Below are 13,816 nucleotides of genomic sequence, written 5' to 3' on the forward strand. Positions count from 1 at the left end.
TGGAGCCCGGCTGGTGTGGCTCAGTGGATTGGGCATCATTCCATGCATCAAGAGGTTCTGGTTCGATTCCTGGTTGGGGCACATGCTCAAGTTGCAGGGTCGATCCCTGGTGGGCATGCCGAAGGCAGCCAATTGATGTTATCAATGTTTCTATCTCTCCCTCTCTCTCTAAAATCAATAAAAATATATTTAAAAATATATATATGGAAAGATTATTATACTTGTAACTGATACACAAATGTATCTTTCTAAAGTAAAAAAGAAACCAAAAAACCCCTCCTTCGATGTGAAAGTTTATTACCAACAGCCGTTATACCTTGTAACAAGCAGCATGGGAGCCTGAGATGTTTTTTATCCATTATCTAATAAAGTGCAAGAACGGAAGCCTGTAGAGAGACAAGGGTCTACTCTGCCAAAACAAAGTTTCCATGTTTTTTAATGTGCAAAAATTGAAATATATCTGCAAGCACTTAGTGATACAGAAATTATGCTTCCTTTTTTTGTTCCTATAAAATTTCCCCAAAGCAGACATTAAACTTTGAACGGAACAACCAAATAATGTATTGTTTCATGTCCATATATTACTTATCAGTAAATATTTTTCTAATTAATGCTTCACACAGTTTTAATCCCTTAATGTACAGTAACCTGAGTATTTCTGTTCTATGTATATTACCAAGTTAAAGGAAGTTTGTCAACTCATTTTATCAAGTGAAAAAAAAAAAGAGTATAGCATTTTAAACTAAGATTGTATTTTTATCCTAACCAGAATTTAATGCAATAGACACTTCAAATAATGACATGATCCCAAAGATTGTTCCAAAAGTTTACTCATAAGCTGAACTGTATTTCTACCACAGAAAATGATTAGATGCCAAGCTAGTGTATAAATATCCAATTAATAAATAATAGCAAAATAGTAGATTAAAATGATCAGAAAAAGCACTATAATTCTCAAAAAAATCTAACCAAAGTAATAAAATAGGCTAAATATTGGTTCTTAAGGAAATAACACTTAATGCAATTTCTCTAATTATGCTTATGTATAAACTCTGAAGGGTAATTTCAGCTCCTTTTAAAGTTCCTGGTCTCTGTTAACACTGATCCACCAAGAATTGCCTTAGCTGTAACCATACTGTTCAGCACCACTCTCCTCTGTTAACTATGATTAAATGACAATGTTTAAAACACTTAGCATAGGTCTGATCTGTCATAAGCTCTATAAGAATTATATGGTTAGGAGTGACTTAAGGCTTCTAGTAACTGGGCAGCAATTTGAAAAGAAGGCAACAAATAAGAAGAGGAACCCTGGCTGGGATTCCCAGCGGTTAGAGCGTCAATCTGGTTGTGGTCGGGGTCATGTGATATCCTTAGGTGAGGATTAATAAAAAAAAAAAAGAAAAAAAAGGAGAGGATGTGTGCATATCTATGCCAAAAAGAATTACCTGGGTTAATATTGTTACTTTTATTTGTTTTTTTTTTCCAATATTGCCTTCTAGAAAACTTGGCTCTGAGGTCCCTGGAAGTCAGAACTAGAAAACAGAGTTCAAAGGTTCCTCTTTGATTACAAGCTTGGAGCAAAGGCTAACCAAGTCCACACTGTACATGAAAGTTACCTTGTGAGGTGACACCCCAGAAAACAGAGACGCAGAACAGAATCCTAAGCGTGGAAGCAGATGGAAACAGCCCGCTCTGGAGGTAAAGGCTAAGGGCTTCCCTGAGGACGCAGAAGGGCATGGGCACGGGCACTGGGTGGCACAGGAGTCTTCTGCAGCGCAACTCTGGCTAAGTCTGTGGGCTGGGCTGTTAAAAGCACTGAATCAGTTTGACATACGTGAGGATAAGAAAGAAATGGGGAGAGAACGGCAAGTTGTCTGATCTTGTTAAGGAAAGAATCATTATTGGATTAATTTAGTAGTGCACAAACCAGAATGGGCATCTCTTAGGTATGCCCTTAAAATGTGGAGGCCTAGGCCCAATGCTTAGATATTCTGATTGCACAGGTCTGAATGATGAAAATATTCAGAAAATGTCAGGAATTCATCAAATTATAGGTAGTTCAACAGATTATTAACCTCTTAAGTAAAATTTAATTACAGAATATTACCAATTTATATTATTTCACAAAGTAACATTGTGAAGTTGCTGGTTTAAAAAACTATGTACATAAAATATAACCACACAGTTTTGTACAATAAATAATAGATGTAAATGTTTAAAAATGTTTTTTAAAAAACTAATCCAACATAAGTGACATATAGTTTCTTCATATAGTTAAAGGGCTTTTTGAAAAATTAAAATAAGTTAATGTGCTCTCAAGTTTTAAAATTTGAAATTTAAAAATTATATGATATGGATACTATAAAGAAAATAAGACACTAATTTTCTTTATTTCAGAAAATTCAAGTCTTTTCATCATAATTGAAGGAATTACATAATCAATAGTCAGCATTATTTTCCCAAATTTTCCGTTCATTTTTTAAAATGCAGTCATACACTGAGTGTCCTGAATTATATTAACATATCCATTAGCAATATAAGACTCACAAACATTTACATCATGCTCTTTCAACAGAATCTGAGATGAACCAATAGTAAAGTAGGTCATAAGATTATTTGGATTTTATGATGAATTGATTCGCTGAACTCTAAAAATTCATAAAAGAAATTAAATTCTGCATTTTGCATTTGCTTTTGCATAATATTTAGAAAATGACTATTAAGGCTTTATTGTAAGGGAACACACACAAAAAATCCTATTGTGCACCATGCAAAAATGGAGAAAATAATGGTTACAAATAACTGCTGAATAACTAAGGAAATCACGGTTTTTCCTCTCATGATGGAGTTCTCAAAATCAAAGCTGTTGCTCAGATTAAAGTTATATTAGAGTTCATGGAAAATTACAGACCTAGTTGAAGAACATAAATTTCTTTAGATTTAAAAAAAAAGAATGAATAATATATAGTTTTTTGGTTTTTTTAAAAATGTTACTTTGGGGAAAAGCATTCACTGTTTCACTCTAACAGCTGTTTTTTTGTTTTTGTTTTTTTTTTGCTTGCTTGCTTTATATAAAAAAATGCATTGTTACTGTGAGGACAATTTTTGATTCAGTTCCAATGCTCTTGTATCTCCATGAGTTTTGGCATTGTTTACCAGCACCTGTGGGAAATCATATACAGGATCATTAGTATAATAAAAATTCATTAACGGTATCTATATTTAGATTCATAAAAGCCAAATATGCTGAAGAGCAGCAGGGAATGTCAAACTACACAAAAAACCTGACTGTGTGTGTGCAATCTTTCAGTCATTTTTGTTGAAACTAATTGTTCAACCAGAGCTAACATCAGAGATCAGCACAATTTATTCAAATGCTCAGTTCGTATAGATACCAACATTTTGATTGTTAGCACTGCATAAAATTAAAAGTTTTATTTGGCAGCTGTTTTCAATACTGTCACCTCTAACCTCTTTACCCAAAAGGACCATTTTATGAACAGAAGTGTCCAAATGAAATTTTCTCCTTTAAAACCACAGCTTAGGATCAAAGCTCCAGGTTCTAGGCTCTATCTCAAACTTTTCCATAATTTTCATCAATTCCACAAACTAGAAGACTTAATTTCAGTGGATCATTAGACTACTAACACAGTTTTTGGTTTTCATTTTCAAAAACTGTGAAAGAACCGAGGTTTTGATCTACTTGCAAGGTAACAAATTATCCCACCACAGTATTACTCATGGTACAGCAAATGGCATGAGTGTCAATATATTTGCATCTGTTCCCCTTGCCCTGTAAGTATCACAGAGGCGACACAGATGGACTCATATAGTTTCCCACATCCATACTGGGGTACATTACAAGAAGGAACCCTGATCCTAGGAGACCTGAGTCTTTTAAAATGGGCAGTAAACAGGCCTGTCTTTTGCACTGATGGAAACATCTCTCTGTCTCCCAAGGCGGTCACTATACATACATCCTTGAAAAACTATTCTGAAACAAAGGGCCATCAAGTCCTTCTGCTCACAGGATATTTAGAAATGCAAGAGACCCATGGTGAACTGTCTCCCAAGACTCATACAAGTTCTTCCTTTGTGTTGTGCAATATGTTGATTGTAATGCCTTTCTCTAAACATAGTTTTCATTAATATTTCCTTAATGTTGTATGTTTCACTGAAAGGCAAACAGTACTTCAAATGTCATAGGTATTTATTAAAAACCTTTCATTCCTTTTTATTGTGTTTTTAAAATTGCTGGCTGAAGTTGAGAATCTTAACCCAATCTATATTTTTAAAAATAATTTTAGATATATGCATATATGTTTATATATTTAGAAACCAGAGCCATCCTATAAGTAGAAATTGTCTCTTCCATTTTTATAGGGGAAAAGAAGATGCAGTAAAATAATTTTTCCAAAGATAATATGAACATCCCATTAAATTCTACTACTTCTTTTTCATCCTCACCCGAGGACATTTTTCCATTTTTGTTCAGGTAGAGTGGGGGAGAGAGAAAGGAACAGAGAGAGAGAGAGAGAAACATCGATGCGAAAGGCACACATCGAGTGGCTGTCACCCGCACAACCGACCAGGGCCGGGGACAAACTGCAACCGAGGTACATGCCCTTAGCGGGAACCGAACCCGGGTCTCTCAGGACCACAGGCCGACGCTCTAACCGCTGAGCCAAACCGGCCAGGGCTAAATTCTACTACTTCTAAACATATCCTGTCTACCTATTTACCACCATGGCAATGATCACAAAAAAATACCACAACCAGCATCTAGCACCTGTCTATCTTCTCTTCTGTACATAGCACATTAGGAGGATGTATCTTCAACAGGTTAAATCAGTGGTTCTCAGCCAGGGACAGTTTCACCTCAGGAATCATTTGGAAATGTCTAGAAGACGATCTTGGTTGTCACACGTTGGAGAGAGGAAGACAGTGCTACTGGGCTGTAGTGGTTAGAGTGGTTAGGGATGCTGCTGAAATCCTACAGTGCACAGACAGGAGCCCTCACCCCTCTTCCAACAAAGGAATAAGATGAAATATTTGGAATAAAATCAATGCCTTACATCAATGAGCTCGCCATCATTTTTGGCATGTAAGTGCCTCAGTAGGTACCAACGTGCAGTTGATACAATTGATTTGGGATAGCCAGGCTGATACACCAATCTTTCCAAAAGTCGACGTGTCTCTCTGGGAAAAAGATATTCACATTTAGTCCAAAGCATTTAAATTAATATAAAATATTTCATATATTAGTCTCTCACACACATTATCTTTTTTGTTCTTTTGTAGACCTGGTACTAATTTTAAATTTATTTTAAGATATAATTATTTTGTTTTTTGAGAGAGAGGGAGAGAGACAGAGAAACATCAGTGTGAGAGTGAAATATTGATGTGTTGCCTCCTGCATGCCCCTACTAGGGATTAAGCCCACAAACTCACAAATCTTTTATTCTTACAACAATAAAGGTGATAATAATGGTTAACATTTATAAAGTGTTTACTATGTGTTATGTATGCCTAGTGTTTTATATTGATGGTCACATTTAATATTCACAACTTTTTAAGGCAGAGTGCTGCTATTATTCCTGTTAAGGCTCATTCCAAATACGTAGAATAAGGAAAAGGCCTCTATTTTATGAGCGCTTCTGAGTGCTCTACCTCTAATCTTTTTTGAAAATATGCAGAAAATGAATAAATCAATAAATTATACATAGAAGAGTTGAACAAGAAGAAATACTCAACATCCTATACTACAACCTAGATGTTGAGAAGAGATACTCAACATCTATACAACCTAAATGCATACTCTCAGGCTTTGAATATATGTTTTCAAGGATGTGTACAATGGGTGAACCCACGTAATAACAGGCTGATGTTCTAATTTTTTCTTTTCTAACTTACTAACATCTATGACTCTAAAGACTTCCATACTGGTAGAAACAACATAAACAGTGGTAACTCAGAACTACCTAACAGAAGGATCTTATAAGTAGCATTGGTTTGAAGCAGGAGCTAAAGAACTTATATGAGGATGCTTTTACACAGAAACCACATAGTGAGCACACTGATTTCTTAGACTGTGTATTCGGGCTGACTTTGGTGGTGATGAACATTACGAGAGGTACTACCAGAGACCACAGGGGAAAGGGGACTAAGGTCCTCTAAGTAACCCACATGGAGATAAGCAGAAAGAGTTCATTAGGAAGTTTAAGTTATAGCCTAAAATGTGTTTTGGTAAAACCAGTCATATAAAAAATGATCATAAATAAATATTAATAAATGGTGCTGACGTTGCTGATCAGCCATATGTCCTAATTCTCCCTTCACTCCTATTTTGTGTTCCTGTGATCTCTGCCACATATTCATAGGAACTAAGCTCTGGGTCTATACCACTGTTCGGTTCCAGTAATGTATGCTTCTACACCACTGTTTTACTTATACTGCTTTGTCATGTGTGATATCCATTAGAACCAGATACTATTCTTAGTCTTTTGGAATATTTCTTGCCGGTTTCATCATCCATATAACCTTTTTTTTTTTTTATCCTCACCCAAGGACATTTTTGCATTTATCTTCAGATAGAGCGGGAGGGGGAGTGGGGGGAAGAGAGAGAGAGAAACATCGATGTGAGAGAGACACATCAACTGGTTGCCACCCACATAACCCCAACTGGGGCCAGGGACAAACTGCAATGGAGGTACTGCCCTTAGCAGGAACCGAACCCAGGAACCTGTGGTCCTCTGGCTGACACTCTAACTGCTGAGCCAAACCAGGCAGGGCTCATCATATAACCTTTAAGTCATTTTCTTTATATTTATTTCTGACTTCATCCCCACCTTCCAATAAAAAAATTTGCTAAAATTTTTACAGTTTAATCTGTAAAGCTTTTAGATTTTCTGGATATAAAACACACATTATTTATGCCTCTTCCTTTTCAATACTTATTACTTTTTTCCCATAGCTTATTGCCTTGGAAAATTTTATGTCAATCTAGTCTTGAACTTGGGGTTTTTGGTTTTGTTTGTTTCTAGCATCCACATTATACTAATGGCTCATCCTAAGACAGTCAAAAGCAAAAACTCCAAGGCCTTCTTCACTTGAAATACTGTCATACCAAATCTCATATTCTTTATCTGTGCTAACATCTATGTCTTTCAAAAACAAATGTCAGGCTTTATTCTCTTCCTTATTGGGTTACTGAAATCAACCTTTCTAAAGTAGATACAAATATATGAGTAATGACAAAGTTGTTAAACTAATTCTAAAACTTTCTTTGCTTCCTAGAAAAATTAAAAGTAAAGAAATATTTTCAAGAAAAAACATGAACAAAGATTCTTCACACCTTGACCCCATTTTGCGGTTGAACTGTAACAAAGCTTGTAAAAGGACAGCCAGTGGACAAAAGCAAAGTTTCAAGGCCTCTGTTGTAGCTTCTTGAACCAAAGATGGCCAATGATCATTGGAAATGTTGGCCTGTAAAAATATAAGACAAACGTTAAATCAAAGCTTTTGACATGTTTACTTGAAAAGAATGCAATTCTACTCTTACTTATTGACTGCCTCCTTGTCCAAGTTGCCATGTAAATGCTCAGGGAGCATAATTCTACAAAACGATTGAGATCTGATTCCTGCCCTTAAGGAGCTACATAACAGAGCAGACTGGGATAAAGGAAGGTTTCACAGAGGAGATATCACTTAAAAACACTAAAATATGTGTTAACAGAAAATGCACTATTCTATTATATAGGTGAATAAAATCTACTAGTTACTGACCCTATATGGTCTACCAAACATACAAAACTCAATTTAACACAGCAATGATAAATATAAAGTTCCACATCTCAAAAATTATCTAAGGAGAGAGGAAAGGCTGAAATGAAATACTTTAATAGAGTCCCAATATAGAAAAAAAGCACAAAGCAGAGAGATAAAGAAAAAATTAAATCAAAGTCACCAAAACTGAAAACATTTTTTAAAGTACTTTACAGAGAAAATGTTAACAGAAATATTCATTACTTAGGTTGCAAGCTTTTGTTTTTTATAGTATGTACTGACTCAGAAATAACGTAGATAAGTATTTCCTAAGAAACAGTAACTGAAAATAAAATGAACACTACTGAATTATGTAAGGAAAAAAGAGATTTAAAATCTTCCATTGAAAAACTCAAACTGTAACCAAGATTTCATAATTACAGGTAGCTAAATTACACATTTTAATAAAGTTGAAATAATAAGTCTTACATAGTCCATTTCAAACACTAAATGATAAAAGAAAAAGAGCAATAAACTTTGAGGGCAGTACAGGCAACAGCAATTTGTGTAATCAAGAAAGAGGAAGCTATAAGGATAATGAATTTGAAAACAGAGAAAAGAGGCTGTGAGGTATCTACAAAGATAGGATCTATGGGACCTTGGGTACAAAAATAAGGCAAAGCCCATACTAATACAATTATTCTGAATATATTTTTTGAAACAAACAACACAAACTCACTGGCTGATTTTATAATACACTATGAATTCCAAGAATGCATATAAAGTATTCTGTAAAGTTAGGCCAACATTATTAAATAAGGTAAAAGTTTCTGTATGTAACTGGTATGCTAAACAATGTGATTAGAATGCACTTATTTTGTCTCCAATTATGTCTTTAGAATTTATTTTATGTGAAAGACTTTTACTCTGTTCCTAGATGTAAATTTATAGTAGTCCCCATGACTTTTACATCCATTCTTCTTACATTGATTCACAGTCTTAATTAGAATGTCTTCTCTTTTCAATACTTCAATCTTCATTTAAAGGTAATGTTTGCACCCCACTCCCATTTCCTTGGAGCCCAGCTAGGGTATGGTCACAGGTAGCAGCAGATGGTTTGTTCCTCTCCCCAATACCCGACTTTTTCTTGTTAATTGTGGTTTCAGGTCCCTACTAAAATACCAGAAGTTTATATTTGACTGGTACCATTGTAAGATGATATCTAGCTCTCTAGGCCTGACAAATATTTAAAGTTTTTTTTCATCCAGACTTTCCTTGCTTTATCAGAGATTCCCAACTTCCCAGGTAGTTTCTTACCTGCAGGTCCAGTTATGTAATCTGTGCAAACTAAAAAGGCAGGGCCTTTTGTTAAAAAATGATTAAGGATTTCAAGACAGCAACTGCAGAGCAAGGGAGCCCTGTGCAGTTGCATAGGAAGCACATCCATGGAACAGCCCTGCTAATCTGAAGTTCTACTAACCTGGGTGAAGGTACTTTATTCCACTTAGTCTTTTCACATCCGTTAGCAATCTAGAAACCTCCAGCTTCCTTTCTCCTGAGATCTCATTACTCTTCTAGGTAGCCCTACCGGACAGGAACGAAGAGAATTCCTATCTACTTTCACACTTGGCATCACTCATTCCTGACTCTAAGAAACTCTGGGGGTGCTGCTGGTCCCACACTGTAGAAATGCTCCTTCACTGCCTCCATCTTGTACCCAAGTGTATACTCCTACCCACCTTTGGGATTCACTCACTGCCAATCACTTTATCCCAAAAGCATATAGTCAATTCCAAAACACTAGCAACTCTGTCCTAACACAGCAGGTAAGAGCCATGGCTCCTGAGGAATGTGTCAGATACATGTCCATATGCTTCTAGACATGTGCCTCCAGGACCCTGGAGGTCATATATCAAGGCCTCCCTCTCTCTGGCAGCCCTTCCTTCCTCATCTTGGTGGGCATCTCTGTGTGGAAATGTACCAGAGAGAAGTACCAGTGACAGCAATAGCTTTCTTCAAAGAAATTTCTTCACAATCCTTCTCCAATTACAATCTTCTAATCCCTTTATAGCTTCTGTATAGGTTAGTCTTCTACCTTCTTCAGAAATCTGTATCTTGATCTCTGATATCTCACTTTGGAATCTGATACTTAAATCTTAGTTGAACCTTTAGGTTTAATATCCTACTCATATATTACCACAAATACAGTAGCCTCTCATAAAAGTCTAATTTTAATATACCCCTCCTCTGCACACTGCATCTGTTCACCACAGAAATAAGAACTCTTCTTACAATAATTGTTGGGTGTCAAATCTTATAACTTACATTCTTTTAGTCTAACTTATGATCTGTTAATAAATACTTAGTGGTGTGCTTGTTTTAGACAGTGCTTTAAAGTTTACAAATACATTTGTAAATGTTATTTTATTTGATATTCAAAACAACTCTATAAGAAGGCAAAGCAAGCATTATCTCCACTATTACAAAAAAAAAAAAAATGTGTGTGTGTGGGGGGGGCTCTAAATAGCTTAATTGGCTGAAGTTTTCACAGGTTCAGCAGTTCTCAACCTGTGGGTTGCGACCCCTTGGGGGGTAGAATGACCCTTTCACAGGGGTCACCTAAGACATAACAGTAGCAAAATTACAGTTATAAAGTAGCAACAAAAATAATTTTATGGTTGGGGGTCACCACGACATGAAGAACTGTATTAAAGGGTCACGGCATTAGGAAGGTTGAGAACCACTGTGCAGAACCAGAACCAAGGTTCTCAGAGAAAACACTTTTGTGGTGGTAGTTGGGGGTCAGGACAGGTATAGATAGTTATTACTAAGCTGCAAGTGAATTTCCTTATCTGTAAAATAGAGTAATTGTGCATATTAAATTAGTTAATATGCATAAAGCACTATAACAGTGCCCAGCACAAGCTAAGTGCTATATATGTTTGCTATTATTGTTTTATTCCAGGTCAGATTTAATTACCCAGCATTAAGAACAAACAAAACAAGCACAACACTAAATTATATTATTAACTAATAAATAATAAGTTAGACTAAAAGAGTAGATGCTTCTTCAACTCACATATTCAAGAGCTTTTATAGTTACTCCATGTGGCTTCCATAGCTCATCAGCTACCAATGTCACAAAGACCTTTGTTAAATATAAATATGGGACAAACAAAACAAAATGTTTGGTGGTATGCAGTCACTATTAACCATGATTTATTTCCACCAAATCATCTCAAATATGACTACCGTTATTATTTGTCTATTTATTCAAAAATAACTTATTGAGGAACCTTAGGTACACAGCAGAGGGGCAAACTAAGGATAAAAAGATGACCAAAACATGGCCCCGACCTGAGGAGCTCTTTAATGTGCTCTATGGTAATAGCACCAAAGCTGAAAAATGTCCTAATTCTTATATTTCTTTGTCAAACTGTATAGTTAAAACAAGTAAACAATATTGACAATGAATTACTATGGTGAATGGATGAGCAAATTCAGACCTGTCGAGGACAATTCCTTCTAATCTTTTCAAACAAAAAAAAAAATTGACAGTTTATCTTTTAATTACAGAAGTAACATGCATATGATTTTTAAAAAATGCAAACACTATTAAAGAAAATAAAAAAACCAATGGAGCCCTGGCCGGTTTGGCTCAGCGGTTAGAGCGTCGGCCTGCGGTCCACAGAGGCCCGGGTTCGGTTCCCGCTAAGGGCATGTACTTTGGTTGCAGTCGGTCCCTGGCCCTGGTGGGGTCATAGGGGTGGCAGCCACTCGACGTGTCCCTTTCACGTCGATGTTTCTCTCTCTCTTCCTCTCTCTCCCTCCCGCTCTATCTGAATAAAAAAGTGGAAAAATGTCCTCGGGTGAGGATAAAAAAAAAAAAAAATCATTGAAAAAGCTTTAAAAACCCACAAAAAAAAAAAAAGAAAAAAAAAAAAAAACCAATGGAAAAATATCCTCAGGTGAGGATTAACAAAAAATTTTAAAAATTAATAAGCTTAACTTGAATCAGAAAACAAAATGTCAAGTTAAAAATTACCAAATATCCTTCTTATACTATGTCAAACTGAACTGAGAAATAAATGAAAATGTTAATTATTGACATCTTTGTCATATATGAGTAGCTGGGTTAATTCTAACTTAAATTACCAAGAAACAAAAATGTATATTTTGCTGTAATCCAACTTAAAATTGGAATCTTTGTTGTTTTTTTTCTCCAAACACTGAGAAGGTCTGGCTGGAGTCTATGGATTTAGGTTACTCTTATGTCCACCAAGAGCCCAAATACAAAGTTTACAGGAAACCACAGTAGAAGGTGATGAAACAATAGGAACTTGATAGGATATCACTATATAAAAAGCTTTCATCTGAAAGAAAAATAAACAAATCACATTTTTCATGATCATAAATAATAACATAGTCTTACCACACAGACTTCTAATGCAAGCAGTGCTAGCCTCAACAGACTTGACAGCTTCCCACTCCAATTGCCCTGCTGGGATGCGACTTGTAGACTCTTTCTATAACACATTTCTGCAGAACACATCATTCCTTGAGACTGATATATGTGTGCCAACCACTGAGAAACAGAAAAAAACAAGCACCCAAAACATTTTAGTTTAGTACCCAGTGTGATATTCTACTTTCAACAAACTCAATAAACTTTGATAAAGTTACTTTTAAAAAAAATTTGGTAAGTTTTGTGTCCAAAACTAAAAATCCTGGGTCAGGAAAGGGGATAGCATTCTTGGCCATTCTATTAGCAACAGCTTACTACATCCCTTGTCTCAATTCTCAGAAGTTTTTCCAAATGGCAAGTCAGGAATTAAATCAAAATGCAATGTAAAAATAGATATATTATGTAAATACTAACCAAAAGAAAGTTTGTATAGGTGCATTAACTTCCCAAAAAGCAGATTTTAGACAAGAAATATTGAGATAAAGTAGGCTGTTTCATAATGATAAAAGAGTCAATTCAACAGGAAGAAATAATACTCCTACATTTATATACACATAATAACACAGAATTTATGAAGCAAAAGTTGACAGAAATAAAAGGGGAAATAGAAAAATTCAGAATCATAGTTGGAGATTTGAACACACCTATCTCAACAATAATAAAAGAAACAGACAAAATTAGAAAAGGTATAGAAGTTTTAAATACAGTGAATTAGCATGATTTAAATGACACATTTAGAAGACTGTCCTTAATAACTTCAGAATACATATTATTTGCAAGAGTGTATGCAACATTTACCAATCTGATCATATGCTGGTTTATATGCAAGTCTGAACAAATTTCAAAAAAGAGAAATCATAAAGTAAATTCTGATTAAGTAGAATTAGACTAGGAGTCAGTAACAAAGAAGCTAACTAAATCTTTCCCACCAAATTAGAAATTTTGCAACATGCTTCAGAAAAAAAAAAAAAAAAATGAGCCAAAGAAGAAATCCCAATGGAAATTTAAAAACATTTTTAAATGAATGACAATGAAAGCACTACATAAAATCTTGTGGGATGCATATGCTAGAGAAAGATGAAAAACCTACTGATATAAATTTCTATTTCACAAACTAGGTGAAAAAAACTAAATCCAAAAGAAGTAAAGAAAATAACAGAAAAGAAATCAATAACATGTAAAGAATAATAAAATCAAAACAAAAGTTGGTTCCTTCAAAAATTTATAAAATAGTGTATGTTAAAGGAAGAAAATTAGAGAACATAAATTACCAATGTAAGAAAGAAAAAGGGAAAATCATTACAGACTTTACAAACATTAAAAAGATATCATGAACAACTTTATGCCTATAAATGTGAAATTGAGATGCACTATGAACAAATTCTTTGCAACTCAACAAAGCTAACAAAGGAAATCTTAATAGTACTATGTCTATTAAAGAAATTTAATCTTATAAAAAAAACTTTCCCAGCCCTGGCCAGTTTGGCTCAGCAGTTGAGCATCAGCCTGCAGACCAGAGAGTCCCGGGTTCGGTTCCCGCTAGGGGCACATACCACACACACACACAAAAAAAACTTTCCCATAAAG

At 35.1% G+C, this 13,816-nt stretch overlaps 1 protein-coding gene across 5 annotated transcripts in view; it reads right to left on the reverse strand.

Moving 5' to 3' along the window:
• Positions 1 to 1,425: 1,425 nt before the first annotated feature.
• TTC37 (tetratricopeptide repeat domain 37) overlaps positions 1,426 to 13,816 on the reverse strand; it is an 81,415-nt gene continuing 69,024 nt past the window's right edge. For 2 of the 5 annotated variants that reach the window (XM_036279462.1, XM_036279461.1), the window contains 5 exons: positions 12,197 to 12,349; positions 7,355 to 7,485; positions 5,076 to 5,199; positions 3,092 to 3,162; positions 1,426 to 1,803 (listed from right to left, as the gene is read on the reverse strand). In XM_036279462.1, coding sequence (XP_036135355.1) covers positions 1,533 to 1,803; positions 3,092 to 3,162; positions 5,076 to 5,199; positions 7,355 to 7,485; positions 12,197 to 12,349 — 750 coding nt within the window. In that variant the 3' untranslated portion in view covers positions 1,426 to 1,532. Of the gene's footprint in view, positions 1,804 to 2,435; positions 3,163 to 5,075; positions 5,200 to 7,354; positions 7,486 to 9,244; positions 9,349 to 12,196; positions 12,350 to 13,816 lie in introns of those variants that run through there. The other 3 variants (XM_036279465.1, XM_036279463.1, XR_004961662.1) reach the window with 3 other exon arrangements.

This window comes from Molossus molossus, unplaced genomic scaffold (genome assembly GCF_014108415.1).
Source record: "Molossus molossus isolate mMolMol1 unplaced genomic scaffold, mMolMol1.p scaffold_m16_p_3, whole genome shotgun sequence".
Taxonomy (NCBI): Eukaryota; Metazoa; Chordata; class Mammalia; order Chiroptera; family Molossidae; genus Molossus; species Molossus molossus.